This window comes from Poeciliopsis prolifica, unplaced genomic scaffold (assembly GCF_027474105.1).
Source record: "Poeciliopsis prolifica strain line A6 unplaced genomic scaffold, Auburn_PproV2 SCAFFOLD068, whole genome shotgun sequence".
Lineage (NCBI taxonomy): Eukaryota > Metazoa > Chordata > Actinopteri > Cyprinodontiformes > Poeciliidae > Poeciliopsis > Poeciliopsis prolifica.
The window spans coordinates 261,138-274,187 of NW_026562443.1; the positions used below are offsets into that span (position 1 = coordinate 261,138).

At 40.6% G+C, this 13,050-nt stretch overlaps 1 protein-coding gene across 1 annotated transcript in view; it reads right to left on the reverse strand.

Moving 5' to 3' along the window:
* whrnb (whirlin b) overlaps positions 1-13,050 on the reverse strand; it is a 68,938-nt gene that overhangs the window by 39,016 nt on the left and 16,872 nt on the right. Inside the window, exons 2-3 of the mRNA XM_055020511.1 lie at positions 4,010-4,186; positions 1,213-1,338 (exon numbers count right to left, since the gene is read on the reverse strand). Coding sequence (XP_054876486.1) covers positions 1,213-1,338; positions 4,010-4,186 — 303 coding nt within the window. The remainder of the gene's footprint in view (positions 1-1,212; positions 1,339-4,009; positions 4,187-13,050) is intronic.

Sequence of the window (13,050 nt, forward strand, 5' to 3'; positions counted from 1 at the left end):
TGTTCTAGTCACTTCACCTCCACATGGCAAATTCATTCACATACACTAAGTCAATATCCAATCAACACAGACACAATTATTTCTACACTTAAACTGACACAGCCACACATGTACACACATACATTGACATGTATTTAACCCATGTATTGACTTGTATTTAATTGAAAGTCACACAAACACACATGATTATCACATCAATGGGAACTGAGCTTTTTCATCCTGAATGCAGTCTGGATTTATGACCAGACCAGGGCCGGAGGGTACAGTGTGAGTATTGGGACCAGAAGACAAGCTTCTGATGTTTAAATGTCAAAAATCTCTGCGGAGTTACTAAAATCAAGTACTCTTGCAGATATTATTGATGACCGCAGGCAGAGGTAGAAATCTTCTTTCATTAAATCTAGGACACAACCTGCAGCCACACAGTAAAAAGGTTGTGGTTCAAACCGATCTGAGTTGGACCCTTGGGCTTTGAATTTATTCTATGTACATGCATTCTGGTTGCTATATCTCCATACTGTCCACGACCCTTTGACATTAGATTATTCAACTGTCCTAGAGTGCAAGTGTATAAATGAATGCAAGTGTATAAATTAATTTTTATTTGTTTGCCTTGTGGTGAATGCTAACCTGACCTTTCTCCACCTTTCACCCCCTGTCAGAAACAGACAACTCCCTGCATAAATGGGGTAATCCATCTCACTGACAGTTTTGTTTGAAAGCATTGACATACAGCACTAATAAATCCAGCTTTAGCTCATCCTATTTTTGTTCCTGATTGGCACAAAATTATTGATAAGTGTGAAAATAAAGCTAGTTCAATCAGAGAAAAGTAAATGACATATATGTACAAGCCATTAACCATTTCTTAACCAAAATACTAACCTTTAAGATATGAAAAATAGCTTGCGCTGGTGTCTAGTTCACAAGATTTTCTACACTGCTCTACTTGTTCTCAAGAGGATAGAGTTAAATAAAAAAATTGATTTTTTTTTCAGATAAAATAATATCTGAATAAACACATATTGTAAAAAATCCAATAAGATGTTGATCGTGACAATGATGTGATATGTACACAGCCAGAGTAAGAGCTCCCATGTTGCTTATAGCTGCATTCCTTCCAAACAGCAATTTCAAATTGCTTTTTTTTTTCTATAAATTTAACCTCTGAATATTAACCAAATATTGAGTTATAAAATGAGTGAGGTATACCTTGAGTTCACCAACATGAGCAGCAGATCCAGGGTCCACTCCTGTGATGTAGATCCCCAGTCCGTACTCAGCCCCACCCCTTATCATCAGACCCAGAGAGCGACCGTTGTCCATATTCAGGTTGACCTGTGGTGAAGACATCACAGTCAGACTTCTCAGTATTGTCAATAGTTAACAATTTAACTAACAATAACTGTGCCAATGAGCCATTTCATTCCAGTGTTTTGTACCTGTGGCACATCTAAAAACTGCAAGACAGGGGTGTCAAACAGGTGACACCTGTGGTCTAGGGCAGAGGTCGGCAACCCGCGGCTCCGGAGCCGCATGCGGCTCTTTAGCGCCGCCCTAGTGGCTCTTTGGAGCTTCATCAAAAATGTTTGAAAATGGAAAAAGATGGGTGTGGAAAATATATTTTTTGTTTTATTAGGACAAACACGACACAATCATTCTTAACGTTTTCCAATGCTATAAAAATGTGAAGAAGAAACATTCATTTTTACAATTCTTGGACCGAATTGTCTGCATTCGTTGCCAGTGTGGAAGAATTGCCTGAATGTTTGCGCTGTAGCGACAAGTTGTCAAATAACTTTTAAAAGAGTACCGTACTTTCCGGAGCGCACCTTAATAAAAGCCGAACCTACAAATTTTTTGGAAAAAATAAAAAACTGAAAACATACATAAATAAGCGATACAATAGTTTTCATCAGTATACATTTAAAATGACACTTAGCGATATTATTTTGTGTCGTTGCTCAGGTCGTGTTGCTCATGGCTGCGTGTCAGAAGAGAAGAGGAAGCTGCTATGTGTTACTAATGCACTGCCTTACTTTGCATTTCCACAGAAATTGAACTTAAACTCTATTAATTCAATTTTATATACTTTACGTTTTCAAAAGGCTGCCGTTTTATTACACTTTGTTTGTTGTTTTTTTGATCACACGCTTAACGGTGATTATTCACAAAGAGCGATCCTCCTTATGCAAACTGCATATGGGGGCAGATTTTCCGTGTTCCAAAAGCTGGGGAAATGACACTTTCCCTGTCGCTCTTCATAATAAAAATGATTTTAAAAAATATGATTTCTTTATTGTGTTTCTTTAATTTTGTAAATACATTCATATTGTGCCAGAAGGTTAACATAAAGCACCATCGTACAACAGAAGAGTCACGTGTTGCGTCATTCCTTCCAGGACGCACTGCAGGGAAAATAAGCATTTAATCATGAATACTAATTATGTATACACTTAGTCATTTTGATAAAACGCTAAAATAAACACCTAGAGCATGTTTTGCCTTCATTATAAGCCTTATACTTTTATAAGGCTTTTACTTTTTTGCGGCTCCAAACAGATTTGTTTTTTTGTTTTTTGGGTTCTATATGGCTCTTTCAACATGTTGGGTTGCCGACCTCTGGTCTAGGGGATCTACAGCAGAAGTGTTCAAGTCAGGGCTCAGGGGCCAGTATCCTGCATGTTTTATTTCTCTTTCCCTGGTTCAACACCCTGGTTGTAATGACCTCCTCAGCATGTCAGTGTTGTGCAGACGCTTCTAACATTATATTCAGGTGTGTTGAGGATTGACATCGGACGTCCCTAATTTACAGGAACTGAGCAAACAGAAACAGTAAAAGATCCTTCACTTTGTGTTATTCTACCATGTTAATTGTTGTTGTAAAGACAACCACAAAATGGGGTTGTACAAAGTGTGCAAACAACTGTGAAACCAGTGATTTTGAATAATAAAACAAACACATATTTATTCAAAGGGGTTTGTGTGACCTATTTCTAGTTCAATGAAAGACTATGTATTTTAAAGCTTTTTTTCCCATTCCATTTTCCATTTACAGTTCCCAGTACATGTGGCCAGCACTGTAGCTGAGTTCATCTCCTATGCAGAAAGATTGTGTTTCTATACGTATACATAATTATACACTTCTAAAAATACATTTTGCAGATATTGTCAAAATCTCTAGGAAGCAAAATCTTACATAATGCAAACTGTGACCTTATCACCACTGTGTCAAAGAAAATGGTTTCACTTCTGACCTCTGCTTCAATTGACTCATCAAACATGTTATTTGGAACCTGTTTTGTTTTTTAAATGTATCAGTCCACAAGTGAAACAGTTACAGATAATTCATACATCCAATGCCTCTAATAGAAAAAAATATTCCTAATTCCCCTGTTGTGCACTCTCTGCCATCCCTTCTGTCATTCTCTCTTTCACTCTCTCCTCGGTTTCCCTTCCGCTCTCTCCCGTCACACCTGTGATCCATTACCGGTAGTTCATCAGCCCAGGTCTTTTGGTCCAGCATTCACCCTCTCAGCATATAAACCCTTCTCTTACTCATAGCCTTTGCTGATTCCTCTATTTAATCCTGCCTTATCCTGTTACTTCCTTATTGTTCCTGTTATTTTTTTGTTCTGCTCTGGCTTCTTACATTCTCAATGGTGTTTTGGTATAATTTTTTTGTTTTGTCATTGTCATTTAGGTCCAACTCCAACACACCATGACAAGAGTGATCATTGGTGTATTTTTCAGATGAGTCACTTTGTGTAAATCTTCTCTCGAGGTTCAGTCAAAGGCCTGTGGTGCATGACTTTGCCACTGTGACTTTTTGAAGACAAACTCATTCTGTAAAAAAGGTAATCAAAATTGTCCTTAGACAGTGAATGTGTTCAGCTGACTGTTGTCACAGTGGAGGACAAACATTAGCATGATTCGACATATGGTAATGTATTTAAACTAGATTGTAATTTTTATTTCCAAATGAGCAAGACACAGTCATTGGTCTTACCGTCCTCTCCTCCATGCTGTGTCCTTGCCTCAGGTCGGCCTCCTGGCTATCAGGTGGTGGAGATACACTCCGGCCCTGAGGGTCCAGCCAGCTGTACACTTGGTTGGTCATGTAGCCTCCTGGGATGCAACCCATTGAGCACACTAACATGGTCAGCTTCTTACATCCCTTCAACACCTGCATCACAAGACATCACTGGGTTTTCAGGTACTCCTATCAACACAGCAAGTGGCATTAATGCATTCAATATATTCTTCAAATAAACAAACATCAAACACTGAGTGTTTGTTGATGGCTGAGAATTCACACAACAAAATCATGAATATGAATCAGTCTACTTCTGAAATCCTGGATCACAGTGGTGGAAGGATAAATCAAATGTATCTAAGTTATTCACTCACACAATGTTAGTTTGGTTTGAATTGCTTTTTCACATATTTTTCAAGGAGCTGCGTTTATATTTAACAAAATCCAATTTAACTGTTTGTCTGGGGCTGTGGTGTGTTTTCTCTTTGAAGTTCTATTTATTTCAACTTATGTTTCAACCACTATGCAAATGTTTGTATTCCTGTACACAGTTTGATTTTTCATTGAACTCAGCAACCTTCAAATCCCACTGGTTTTCAGACCTTCAGCTGGAACAGTTACATTGGGAGTGATGTCACCCTCAGGTCTGACTTCCTGTCTAAATGGAGCACAGCAATAAGCCGTGTTTAGATTATTGTCATGCTTACTATTGGTTAGCATAATAACACAAACCTTTAGTAAGCTTTATCATTCTAACCATAGGGGCAGCAGTCAGTGTGTTTTTCTCTTTGAAGCTCTGTTTAAAATTTCAACTTAGAATGTTTCAACCTCTGCAGAACAAGCCAAATGTTTCCTTGGGTGGCACAAGAAATAAGCAGAAAGGTGGAGGCATATTATTGGGGCTCATGGAGATATTGTCCACAGTCTTTTATTAGAATTTAGCACCAGAAGGGTTCACACTAAAGCCACACTGAAGACGTTAGAGAAGTTACAGCTGAAGATCATGAAAAATGTACACAGTAAAATAAATATGAGGCAGTGCAGATATTTTCTTTATGAAATGTCCTCAATAAACAGCAACAGACATTTCCACATGCTCCAAAGTTTTTTGTGCATAAAATGTTTTGCATACCTTGGTTGTAACAAGTGGCTATTTGAGTTACTGTTGCCGTTCTATCAGCTCAAACCAGCCTGACCATTCTCCTCTGACCTCTGGAATCAACAAGACATTTGTGCCCAAAGAACTACCGCTCACTGGATATATTCTCTTTTTTGGACCATTCTCCAACAGCTGCCTCCAGTCATTATGTCTGAGTGTATCTTTCCTTGTTAAAAGTTCTACAATAAAATGACAAATTTGGTTTTCACCCTTGTCTGTGAAGCCGATTGCTTTGCATCCTGTAACAATTTATACTGCAAACTCAACTAAATAAAAGCGACATTAAGCTACCAGATGTGGGCTTTTTGGTAGGCTTTACAGGAGCACATACATTTTTTTATGTCCGTCAATTTTCGAAGACAGTGATATCATGTGCAAAGGGTCAATAAGCATCATTAATAGTCCTGCAACCACTGAGGAGCAATTGCTAACATATTGTTGTCTGCGTGTCGGAAGTGTTCAGTCAGGCTAAAAAATGGAAGTTCTTGGCATATAGGCAATTGAACCATCTTATATATAAGGTTTACTTATAGTTTTTACAAAAAGTATGAAAATTTGCATATACATTTTTGCTAACTTTGTTTGTAATAATTCTTAGTTTTAAATTGGAAAGTGGCGTTACCTATGTTTAAAGAAATTAATCATATGTATTAGCCATTAGAAATCTGCCAAACTCTATCGGCAAATGATAAATAATATTTGTTTGTTGCAGTATGATGGTGTGCATTACCTCACTCAGAAAACAGGGCTTCTCATCATTGCAGACAATGCCAATGAGCAGCAATATCAAGAGGAAATTCCACTTGTATGAGTAGGATTTATCAAACTCCACAAACTGTGAGTGGAGAGGATGGAATAGTCAGCCTGCAGTACTAACCAGAACCCACAACAGAATCAGCATGCTGTTCATGCTGGAGTGATCATCATAGCTACAATGTATGACTCATCCAACTAGAGGAAAATATGAACAAAGTCAAGCAAGTTTTAAAGTTTAAGAACTGCAACATGTTCAAAAGGATGGAGATTGACCGAAGTGTCAATACAATTTGAAATCATGATCAGCAAGACAGGTTTTTAAATAAGCTTAGAATAATGTTAGAATATTGCTTTTTTCATCCTGTATTGAAGCCAGGAGAGTCTTGCTACAAGGCAAGAATGCTACCAACTGTTCCACTGTGCAGCCTGAGATAAGATCATAAAATAAAATGTTTTGACTTGGTTTTCATCCTGAAGCTGAACATTGCAGAAGGGTCTCCTCTGAATGAGGTCAGGGTCTGGCCTTCCCTCTTGGTGTTCTTGCTCTATAAGAGGCCTGAGTGAATCACAGGTCATAGATAGCGCCATGGCCTCCAAGCCTCTGCTAATTCTTTTCTGGTCTAATGATACAATAAAATATGACAGCAAAAGCAAAATACTGCAGCCATCTAAATAGCAAAGCCAAAGGGAGCATGAGATCATTTGAGAAGAGAGCATGAAAATATGGAGTGATTAATTCTCCAAAGTTCAAAATAAAGTGAGGACAATGTTGTCTCAGAGCAGTTTGGTATAAAAGTACTACATAAAAAAGAAAAATAATCTGATCAAAAATGTAAACTGTTATCTGAATTAGGCGAAGCGCTGTGAAGGCCTATCGTATCTGAAGAAATTCTTTTTTTAATCATCTCGAAAACTCAAATTTGGTGCTGAAATGTATTCAAACACTCACCAAACTTTGCTCAAAATTATCTTAAATTCTTATCCTCTGAGCTCGGGTCCTCTACCAGAGGCCTGGGAGCTTGAGGGTCCTGCGCAGTATCTTGGCTGTGCCAAGGACTGCACATTTCTGGACTGAGATGTCTGATGTTGTTCCTGGGATCTGTTGTAGCCACTGCTCCAGTTTGGGGGGTTACTGCCCGAGGGTCCCGATGACCACAGGCACCACTGTGGTCTTCACCTTCCAGGCCCTCTCCAGTTCCTCCCTGAGGCCCTGGTATTTCTCTAGTTTCTCGTGCTCCTTTTTCCTGATGTTGCAATCACTTGGTATTGCTACATCTACCACAACGGCTTTCCTCTGATGTTTATCCACTACGACAATGTCTGGTTGGTTCGCCATTACCATTTTGTCTGTCTGGATCTGGAAGTCCCACAGGATCTTAGCTCTGGCGTTCTCCACCACCTTTGGGGGTGTTTCCCACTTTGATCTTGGGGTTTCCAGTCCATATTCTGCACAGATGTTTCTGTACACTATGCCTGCCACTTGGTTATGTCGCTCCATGTACGCTTTCCCTGCCAGTATCTTGCACCCTGCTGTGATGTGCTGGACTGTCTCAGGGGCCTCCTTGCACAACCTACACCTTGGGTCTTGTCTGGTGGGTAGATCTGGGCCTCTATTGCTCTGGTGTTTAGGGCCTGTTCCTGGGCTGCCAGGATGAGGGCCTCTGTGCTGTCCTTGAGTCCAGCTTTTTCCAGCCATTGGTAGGATTTACTGATATCAGCCACTTGGGTTATTTGCTGGTGGTACATCCATGTAGGGGTTTGTCCTCCCATGATGGTATCTCTGGCACCTCAACCTCCGTTCCCTGTTGTCTGAGACATTCACTGAGCACATTGTCTGTTGAGGCTTTGTCCCTGATGTATTTATGGATCTTAGTTGTTTCGTCCTGGACAGTGGTTCTCACACTCACTAGTCCTCTGCCTCCTTCCTTGCGGCTCGTGTACAGTCTCAGGGTGCTGGATTTGGGATGGAACCCTCCATGCATTGTTAGTAGCTTTCTGGTCTTAATATCTGTGGCTTTTATCTCCTCCTTGGCCAGCTAATTATTCCAGCAGGGTATCTGATTACTGGCAAGGCATAGCTGTTTATCGCACAGATTTTGTTCTTGCCATTGAGCTGGCTTCTCAGGACTTGCCTTATTCGTTGGAGGTATTTAGCTGTGGCTCCTTTCCTTGTGACCTCATCGAGGTTGCCATTTGCTTGTGGTATACCTAGGTACTTGTAACTGTCCTCTATGTCTGCTATTGTTCCTTCTGGGAGTGAGACCCCTTCTGTGTGGATGACCTTCCCCTCTTTGTGACCAGCCGACCACATTTCTCTAGTCCGAATGACATCCCAATGTCAGTGCTGTAGATCCTGGTGGTGTGGATCAGTGAGTCGATGTCTCGCTCACTCTTGGCATACAGCTTGATGTCATCCATGTAGAGAAGGTGACTGATGTTGGCCCCGTTTTTGAGTCGGTATCCGTAGCCAGTCTTGTTGATAATTTGGCTGAGGGGGTTCAGGCCTATGCAGAACAGTAGCGGGGATAGAGCATCTCCTTGGTATATGCCACATTTGATGGACACTTGTGCAAGTGGTTTGCAGTTGGCTTCAAGGGTGGTTTTCCACAGCCTCATCGAGTTTGCAATGAAGGCTCTCAGAGTCCTGTTGATGTTATACATCTCTAAGCATTCAATGATCCAAGTATGTGGCATTGAGTCAGAGGCCTTCTTGTAATCGATCCAAGCCATGCACAGGTTGGTGTGTCGGGTTTTGCAGTCTCGGGCAACTGTGCGGTCTACGAGGAGTTGGTGTTTGGCTCCTCTGCTATTTACACCGATACCCTTCTGTGCCGTGCTCATGTGTTTATCCATGTGTTTGCTTATCTTGGCCGCTATGATGCCTGACATGAGCTTCCAGGTTGTGGAGAGGCAGGTTATTGGTCGGTAGTTGGGTGGGACTGGACCCTTTGATGGATCCTTCTGGATTAGGATTGTCCGCCCTTCAGTTAACCATTCAGGGTGAGTCCCACTTTGTAGCAGCTGGTTCATTTGGGCTGCCATTCGCTCATGGAGAGCAGTGAGTTTCTTTAGCCAGTAGGCATGGATCATGTCAGGCCCTGGTGCTGTCCAGTTTTTCATACCTGAGACTCTTTCTTGGACATCTGTCACAGTGATGGTTACCGGGGCTTGCTCAGGGAGGTTGCTGTGGTCCTCTCGTAGAGAGATCAGCCACTGTGCATTGCTGTTGTGGGACGCCTCCCTTTCCCATATGCCTTTCCAGTATTGTTCCGTCTCCAGCCTTGGTGGGTCTGCTCTGTTGTTATTGTTACCCTGCCATTGAGAGTACACCTTAGCTGGTTGAGTGAGAGAAGAGCCGGTTAATCCTTCTGGATTCATTCTCCCTTGTGTATCTCTTTAGGCGGCTGGACAAGGCTTGGAGCCTCTGTTTGGCAGTCTCGAGTGCTTCAGGTATGGGCATCTGCCTGTACTTTCTGGGTACTGGTCTTTTCATTGCACCCTTGTGGAGCTCTGACAGTTGGCTCACTTCCCTCCTTGTTACCTTGATTTTAGCCTCTAACCGTCTTTTCCATGGTGGGTATTGGGTCTCATGGTTGCTTATAGCCAAGTATCTCAAGGATCACTGATGCTGAGTTGTAGATCAGCTCATTGGTTTCTGTTATGGTGTTGGTAGGGATCGTTCTCAATGCTGCATTCACATTCTCAATGAGACTTTCAGATGGTACTTCACTCAGCCGTTGTAATTGGCGCCGGGGAGGCCTGGTTGTCATTCGGGTCATGATTCTCTCTCTCAGGTCAGCAGCTGTCTCGTTCAGCTCTGTTTTGCTCATTGGGGCCGTGTATCCCCTCACTGGGTGGGGACTTGTAGTTAAGTCCCCACAGTCCTGACATCCGGGTTCCTCCCTTTTGCCGTAGCATTTGTGTTGTATCTCGTCAATCTCAAGTTGTGATAGCAGTTGCCGTTTGCGGATGTTGGAACACTGAGCTACTAGTTGTTTAGCGCTTAGTGTTGACTGGGGATGTCGAAGTAACCATTCCTTCCCCAGTCTTTGCATGTAACCTCTCTCACTAGGGTTACTTGAGTAGTAGCATTCCAACAGATCCACATTTTCATCTCTCGCCCATTTCCGTCTTGTTCCAGTAGCCCATTTGTCATCAAGGTGCTCTGGTTCCCCAACACCTGACGCAGACCTTGTTTGGCCGGGCGACGTCTGAGCCGGCATGTTATGCAACTTAGTATCTCTCATGGTATGAGGTAGGCAGTAGCTTGAAGGGTCTTGCCTAAGGACCCAGACTGGATTCGAACCCTGCCCTCTCGGGTGATATACTGATGCCTTATGTATTGAGCTATCCAGTCAGCTGGATATATATATATATATATATATATATATATATATATATATATATATATATATATATATATATATATATATATATATATATATATATATATATATATATATTTATAAGGTTTATAAATAGTTTATAAAGAGTTACTTGTAATATATATATATATATATATATGTTGCTATGGCTGCTTGTTGCCATCTGCTGGACACAATTGAAATAGCTGTTTGTAATGAGTAAAGTTAATAGCTTTCATTTTATTTGTTGTCCATATTTCTTGTAGAGTACACTCAGCTCTATTAAAGAGGGTCTTGAGCTGAAATATCTCCTCTCCCCCTTTACCGGATATGTGCGGTGGCTTTACGATTTAAAGAACTAATTCTACCAATAAAGGGAACAGAACATTTTACATATACATATGTATGTTTATGCATACTCTGTATGCTCCGCTGCAGTACTTGCAGTGGCACCTCAGGTTTTCTATTCTATTTTCAGGGTTATAAACTCTGCAGTCCTAACAGATGAGTCTTGCGGTTTAAGAAAACTGTTGGCACACTTAGCACCTACTGATAACACTAGCGCTGTGTAAGACCAAAGAAATATAGAGTAGATCTGATAATTTTCTGTGAAGCAAAGCACAAAGGTCATTATTTCCATAACAGACGACTAACCGACAAGCTGATGAACTGGAAGGTATTCAGATCATTTACCTTCTACCAGGCAACAGAAAACAACCCAGATAAACTATAGGTAGCTTTGGTAATCTGTAACTGGAGCTTGTCTAACAAATGACAGAGAGAAAGTGCTGCATGACAAAGGAAGCCTCCGCAGGCAAAGTCCATTCACTTTGTTCAGCTCTGAATTCCAACAATAGATTCCAGGAGTTACTTGTCTATTTTAGGCCTGGTGTTTTTGTGAGCCCATCATCTGTAGCCTGAGACAGTCAAAGATCAGTGCTGGAACTGGCAGAGGGAAGGGACACTCTTGTGCGATTTAGGCTATATATGCTTCCACACAGTGCTTGAGCTGGGTTGGAGTGGGTGGAAGAAGAGCACTCAGCGGGACTTTTGCAACACAGGATGGGTAGGTGAATAGAGAGTGGTAGGGAGAGAGTTATGTCTATGACAAAAGTGGATGGGTATATTTTTATACTGGTGGTGAGCTAACATGCAGGTCAAAAGTGTAAACATGAGTACTGGTCAGTCAAGCTATGTGATAAGATAATAAGATAATATTATTTTATTGATCCCCTAAGGGGGGAAAATTTTGTTTGTACCAGCATAGTACACAATAAAAATCAAAAGCATAAATAACATAATACGAATAAACATACAATAACAAATAACAATAAGTAGGGATAGTCTTAAGGTCGCACACACATATTACTCAGTATTTTACTAAATACATACTCAAGATTTAAAACGCCCAGCGCTAAAGACTATTTATGTATTATAAGTTTTATAGTCTCAGGCAGAAAAGACTTGCTGTAGCATTCTTTAGCACGTCTGGGCTGCAGTAATCTTTGGTCATGTCTGCACCTCCACCACACTGTAGAGGAAATGAAATGCATCATCCTTGACAGCTCTGATCTTCTCCAGCACTCTGTCTCTCATCACCTCTTCCAGTGGAGCCAGCTCAATGCCCACAACTGACTCAGCCTTTCTTAGTTTGTTAAGTCTGTAAAAGTTTTTCACCTTCATTGCATCACCACTGCATTAAAGATGGAACTAGCCACTGATGACTGAGAGAACATGAATAGCATCCTACTGCAGATGTTAAAAGACCTGAGATAATGAAAATATGAGATGGAAGAAATGTTCAGTTTTAATTTAGTTGCAAAATAATTCTGCACAAAAATAGTTGTTCAGTAATCATGCACACAGATATTGTCCTAAGCAAGCCAAAATCTCACTTTTACTTTCTTAAATATTCAGGTTTGAGAGGTTATTAACATTTTGGACTGATGGAGAGCATTGGAGTTGTTTAACAATAAAATGAATTCTCAAAACTACAACTTTTGTATCTATGCACACAGTGTACATCATAATGTTTTTTTTTTTTTTTTACAAAATATAGGTACGATGAAAAATTGCCATGTTGGAAATATGGCAATGTTCACAAAGCAAATAAAAATCTTTTCTCAAATGTAAAGTATTGTAATTATCTTTGTTTTACTCTGCTGTACATTTGTGAAAACCAGGCCTAAATGTTACAGCACGCCAACCCTCAAGGTCTGGATTTGAAGACTCTTACTGTAGCAGATTGAGTATTCCAGACATTTACTGTTGCACAGAAATTTCTCCATTGTGGAAGGATGAAGGATATATCTATTGTATTCTACTGGAGTGGTGTTTTAGTTGCATACAGAGATGGGAAGCGTGACCTGAGACTGATCACTCCCTGTGCAATTTCTGGCCATTAATCCAAATTAAATATGTAACATTATTCCCGCTAATAAATGCAGAGTACATTAAAACTAGTTTATAACACTGAATATCCCTCTTACAATTCAAAGCAAAATGCTGGAATATCTACATCCACCCTGTTTTCTGATAAAACCCTAAAAGTTCCACAGATCATTGTTATGGTACTTTGTGCTGATGGCGTGTCTGTTGTTTAAGGGTTTATTGAGTTAAATTGACTGTCAACTCAAATGTCCACTGCCAGCTGCTTTCTTTTCCATTACCGTTTTTCATACTTACTGAGGGAGGTTGCTTTTTTTTTATCTGTAATTGTCTGTTTTTATCTATAA